The sequence below is a fragment of the Gouania willdenowi genome, chromosome 6 (assembly GCF_900634775.1).
Source record: "Gouania willdenowi chromosome 6, fGouWil2.1, whole genome shotgun sequence".
Taxonomy (NCBI): Eukaryota; Metazoa; Chordata; class Actinopteri; order Blenniiformes; family Gobiesocidae; genus Gouania; species Gouania willdenowi.
The window spans coordinates 55,175,617-55,181,616 of NC_041049.1; the positions used below are offsets into that span (position 1 = coordinate 55,175,617).

At 37.6% G+C, this 6,000-nt stretch overlaps 1 protein-coding gene across 1 annotated transcript in view; it reads right to left on the bottom strand.

Annotated features, from left to right (window-relative positions):
- fa2h (fatty acid 2-hydroxylase) overlaps positions 1-4,962 on the bottom strand; it is a 53,250-nt gene extending 48,288 nt beyond the window's left edge. The window contains exon 1 of the mRNA XM_028449205.1: positions 4,485-4,962. Coding sequence (XP_028305006.1) covers positions 4,485-4,769 — 285 coding nt within the window. The 5' untranslated portion in view covers positions 4,770-4,962. The remainder of the gene's footprint in view (positions 1-4,484) is intronic.
- Positions 4,963-6,000: the final 1,038 nt, after the last annotated feature.

Here is a 6,000-nt window from a genome sequence, read left to right on the forward strand (position 1 = left end):
AGTAAGCTTCCTTCTCCCTTTAAAGGTGCAATTACACACTATAATACAAATTTTCTGCACAATCTCATTTCGTTTGTATAGTTTATATTGAGTAATTAAAAATTAAACAGAAGATTAGGAGTCATTTAATTTTAAATTCAAAGTTTTGAACCTTGCACAAACTCTCACATGCTTTATGTGGACACGGTGACTTGAATTTACGGTTTGGTGAATTTCTTAAAGATAATTGTGAAATCAGCGCGAGTATCAAAAGACAAATAAACTCAAATGTTTCTCCAATTAAAGAGAACAATCACATGGAAATGGCTCATATACAAGTTTACAGGGAACAGCTGATCAGCTGTAATATTAGATTTAACTATATATATATATATATATATATAACGTTCACTAAATATATGTATTTTATAGATGTTCATCGTGCTTCTCCATCAAACGTACATGATCGATACACACTTGCAACAAGGTCTATTGCACAGTATCAGTAGAGCTGGAATTTTACTGTTTCGAAACATCTTGTCCCAAATTCACACAGCGTTAATGAATTATAAGTCTGGGCGAGGCTCCGTCCGAAACTAAAAGCAAACTTGGAATGTTCACGTCAAGAGAGCAAAGCTGAAGATGGTAACCTATTGAGCTTTTCAACAAACCTTAATATCACCCTGAGTTTTGCGATTGGCACTGACGTATGAGGCCCAGAGTGTTTATAGTAGAGTTAAACTGCAGAGACAAATCACTTCAAGTACTTTTAATCACTAACATAGTAACTGATCCTAAAATTAAGAAATGTGCAACATGCAATGACGAAAACATTCCAGCATCCAGATATCATCAACTGAGGTGGGAATGACTTCATAATGTACCACATGGGATTAAATACCCCTAATGTAAAGATTTTATTTAATTATTATATAACATTTAACTTGGTAATCTGACCTCTTAAAAACGACCTTTTATTTTGAAAGCAGTCATTTATTTCACCCCACAGAAGGAGAAAATGTCTCTTTAAGCCAATCATTAAAGATTATAATGAGGTCTGAGTTCAACATTTCCCAGCAGGCATTGGGAAATATTCAACAACGAGAGCAGCACATGGTCTTTAGTGATGCGTAAAGGAAAAATAAAGGTGATTTTTGCTGGAATTAACCTTGTGACGTTCAATGTTAAATATACACGTGTCCAATTTTTCCATCTTGGTTGAGATGGTGAGGTTTATTAGTGCTGTGTAATGCTACACTTAATGATCAATAGAAATGAAAGTTAAACAATGAAAAATGAGCTCTGTGTGTGACATGAAATTACAATCCTCAATCTGACCAGAGAAAATGGGAATCCTGGCCTAAATAATCTGGACAAAATCTAGTGTTTTCATTTAAGGAAGGAACAGAAACAATATTCACAAATTTCAAGAAAACATTTTAGACAATTACCGTACTTCCTTTTTTTAAAAAAAATACATTTAACTCTACAATTTAGGTTTCACTGACAGTGGATTTAATTTAATTTATCATTTAAAACTACAGTCGACTAAAACTGGGTAATAATAAACTTGTGGCAAGTGATTGTCGCCTTGGATGTTTAATATCTAAAGATTTCATCACTTTCTTCTTATTTTAGAGGCTAATTTAGTCATTTTACTGTAACATTAACATGTGCTGCAAAAAAAAATACATTACTGTTGAACCATCATAGAAATTAGGTTAAGACAATAAATTTACTTTTTAAAATGATTGGTTAATCTTCTTTGTAGAAGTGGATTACTGTTAAACTTGAAAGTGAGTCCTTTGATATTTATGAGAAGAAATAACTTAATGTTACTTAGTATGTGCAAAAGTGATTTTTCTTTTTCCACATGTCTCATGTCTGTTATTGGTTTTTTTTAATTCATTAACATGTTCACAATCCAAGGAACCTGTACCGTACTATGTGTTGTAGTCTCCTACTAAGGTATTTTCTATCTGATGCTTTAATCACAGTCACACATATGAGTGCACTGCTCAAAGGAAAACTGGACAATAAATCTAAACAAACATAAGGAATGAAAACTCTTGAAATAAACTTTAAAAAAAACAAGAAGAAAAGCAACAAAACTCATTAACAATAGTGCTGAAATGACCGTGATTACAATAGAAACTCCTTACAGTGATGACACGGTATCACTATAACAACACTATGTCGCATTAGGTTTCTTCCCTTTTATGCTTTGCCATTCTATCATTATTTCATGTATTCTCAGACAGAAAAAGCAGAGGACATCATTTTAGAAAAAGTAAGAAAACCATGTAAAACAATCTTTCAGTATACAAGAAAAATCCAAAATATTCCAACAGACTCACATTTCTGTTGATAACATGGACACAATTATGTTTAACTGCATTTTTGTTGTGCTCATCAGTCGCTTTTTTCACAAATCACAAACCATTATTCCACTACAACTACTTGTATGTGTATATACGTATATATGCATATGTGTGTATCCATAAAATGAAGAGTCCGTCCTTAAGACTGCTCTACTGTAAAGTGCCTTGAGATACCATTGGTTATGATTTGGCGCTATACAAATAAAGATTGATTGATTGATTGATTGATTGATACAAAGACGCCTGTTAGATCAGGCTGCAGATAAGATAGAAAAGTCCCTGAGTGATGCTAACGCACAACCTAACCAGCTGCAGCTTCACTAAAATAATTTTTAAAAATTAAGTTGTTTGATTAATTTGAGTCATTTTGGTGAATTTTGATGAGTTGAGAATTGATTAATTTGAGTCATTTTTGGTGAATTTTGATGAGTTGAGAATAAGCCAATGGCTCAGGAAAGAGGATGTGCCCGTGTGAGGTGAGGAAACTTTATAGAACATAACGAAAGTGTAGGAGACACTGAATTTGTTCTGGTTTTGATAAGTGGGAAAAATAAAAAAAAAACAGCCTGTTTGTGGAATCTTAGATTAAACTACATGATGAACCATGGCCTGCATGACTCACAGCTTTCACAAATCTCAGTATGAAGTACCGTGTGTGCCTGGAGCTCATGTCATTCATTGTATAGAAACAATTATTAGATGTAATATGTTAAGGTTTCATTTATTCAGACAACTTTTTTTTTCTCCAGGAAATTTGATCTCCTGACATGTTTCGACTGCCAACTGTCAAGTCTTCCTCAGAGGCATCTAGTGATTGCTTTGAAGCGTGCCTATGACTTTTTTTTTTCCACAAGGAACGCATCAAAGCATCTACTTAATGAAAAAAAAGTGGTCTGACTAAATCAAACCACAACATATTATTTTTAGAAGAAGAAGAAGAAGAAGAAGAAGAAGAAGAAGAAGAAGAAGAAGAAGAAGAAGAAGACAGAATGAACTTGGTGAAATTTAGATGTAGTTTTTTTTTCTCCATCCAGAACAGAAAAGTGAAATTTCTTTAAAACATGTAATATTTGCATTTGCTAAAACAACAATATTCAGCCTTATTGGGTTGGAGTGCGGTTCTAGAGGGAAAGTGGGCGAGCCATGTAAATGTCAACTAAGTCAGCAAGTGGTTTATGCAAACTGGTTCCTTGGACATAAAAAAATTAGGAGAGGTGCTTATTGAAAATGTGTCGCCATCCAAACACAGACACACACACACACACACACACACACACACACACAGACAGGTTTCCTCACTACTTGATCCCACTCTATATCCCTATTGCTCTTCAATGCGGTGGGACAAGACAAACCAGTTTCCACATCCAGTCTATCTCTCTCTCTCTCCCCACACCCTTTGAATCATTCATTAACGTGGCTGACCCTCCACACCCACCCAACACCTCAACCCCACAGGTTTACCATGTCACCCGCACCGCCCCTCCCTGCTCTGCTCATGTCCTCACCCCCACCCACCACCTCCACACAGAAATTACACAAGCATTGAGTTGTGTGTCTTTCCCTCCCCTATGATCAATACAGTACTCCACACAAGGGGGGGGGGGGGGGGGGTAGTGGGAGTTTCTGATCCAACAAAGATTGACACCTGTTCCACTCCAGGACTTCATATTTTACTAAACGAAACTTTTTCTTTTCTTTTTTTTTTCTTTAAAGAAAAAACTGATCCTACAAATGAAACGTAACAAGACTGACAGATTGTCATGGAAACCTTTGTAGTTTTTCTTCTTTTTAACTTTAGCTCCGCGGGCGCAGCTTGGAGGAAAGTTTTTCCTCCACACATGACAAACACGGATGAACCTGACAGCGAGACACATTCAAACATTGGATTAGAAAACTGTGTTTAAACTGTAACCCAAAGCCTCCTGAAGGCATGTACAAACACTAAACAACACATAATGAGTGAGGTAATGTCGAGTTGTGTCCGAAAAAGCCAGCTTTTACGCATGAACTGTTTTTACGCACAGCTTGGAAACTAAAATCGCGACCTTGGTTTTTTTTTTTTTTTTTTTACGCGCAGGCATGAATTTTTCGTGGTTGGTGCTCAGGTGTGGGATCTCATACCTGTGTCTCCTCGGTGCTGCTGCTGTCTCTGTCCAGCTCTCCAATGTAGTACTGCTCCATCCACCTCCGGGCGTTTTCCGAGTGCCGGTGCGGAGGTCCCTCCATCGCCTGGCTTATGTCCCTGCCTGAGCGGCTGAGTATCAGCGCCTCCCCGCCAGGGTGCATCCGCAGGAAGGCGGTCACATCGTACACCCTGGTGCCCAGCAGCACCCAGCAGGAGTCCTTGGTACAGTGCCGGGAAACTTCCCCCTCCGTGAAGAAGCGGGGAGACGTGGACGGAGACATCCTGACTGACGCAGACGGAGAGATGCAGGCGCGCGCGTGCGGCTGAAGCCGAACCGAGAACGGAAAGTTGGAGGAAGAGAGAGAAAGAGAGAGAGGAACCTCCACGGAGGACCGCACACCTGTGACTTCAGAGGATCAACTTTGCCGTTGACACCCAAAGGCTCTGAGGACAGCGACCAGAGGGCGGTGTCTGTGATGCGTTCACTGGCTCGTAAATAATCACGTGGACACACAGAGCTTCGTAAATCCACCCACATCAAACAAAACAGAACATTTTTTTTGTTATTCTAATCACGCAGTGTAGTAATTCAGTCATTTCTTTTTGCTATTGCCTAATTCCTGTTCTTACCCCAAAAAAAACATCAATTTCTAACATTTATTAGTATATTTTTGTAAAATCCTAAAATTTTCCGCTCACTTAAGGATTTTTTTTTTTTCCATTTTGTTTATAAAATCACTACATATCAGTTATTTAACTTTTTGTTCTTGGAATGTGTGAGAAATTCTAAACATCGCCCTTTGAACGGTCCAAGTTTCTACTTTTCCCAGAGTGCCATGAACGCATCGTTCCATCCACAGACACCTGTTGCTCTGCAAACACAGCGATGGTTAAAAAAATACCTACAGAAGTTTAAAAGATTTGGGGAAATGTGTCACTTCTTCAAAAACAGACTGTTTCACTTCAGTCAACATGATTAATTGGCCTAATGTTAACACTGGGTAATGCGTGTCTAATAAAGCCTTGTGTCGTCTTTACTTCCTCATCATTGCAAATACCACAAACAAGAAGTGCATAAGCAATTATAAACACCTTCATTTGTCTCACTTAGGTTTATTTCTGTGTTTTGTTTCATGTAAACAAAAAATACCTTATTATGTTGTTTATTCCATCATGTCTAATCGGAAGAAGACAGAAGGCGTGTTTCTGTGCGTCGCTTTTTTTATCTGCATTAAACAGACGAGCTCAGCTGATGCCTTCAAATACCGTCGGAAATATTCTCAATAAAACTTAGGCACAAGAAATTAGGTCAGCAAAACGGAAAAGGCTGTAAATAATAATAATGAGAAAATAAATGCATGACCAAGGTAATTTTTTGTCCTACATGCTGTGTTTCTGTCACATGGTGCTGCAAAAGCATAAGAAAAATACAAAGTTCAAAGTCCAAACAAGAATTCTGTGTTTATTACACATTTAAATGACAAGGCAGCATTGTGCAGGGAGGCACCTTTC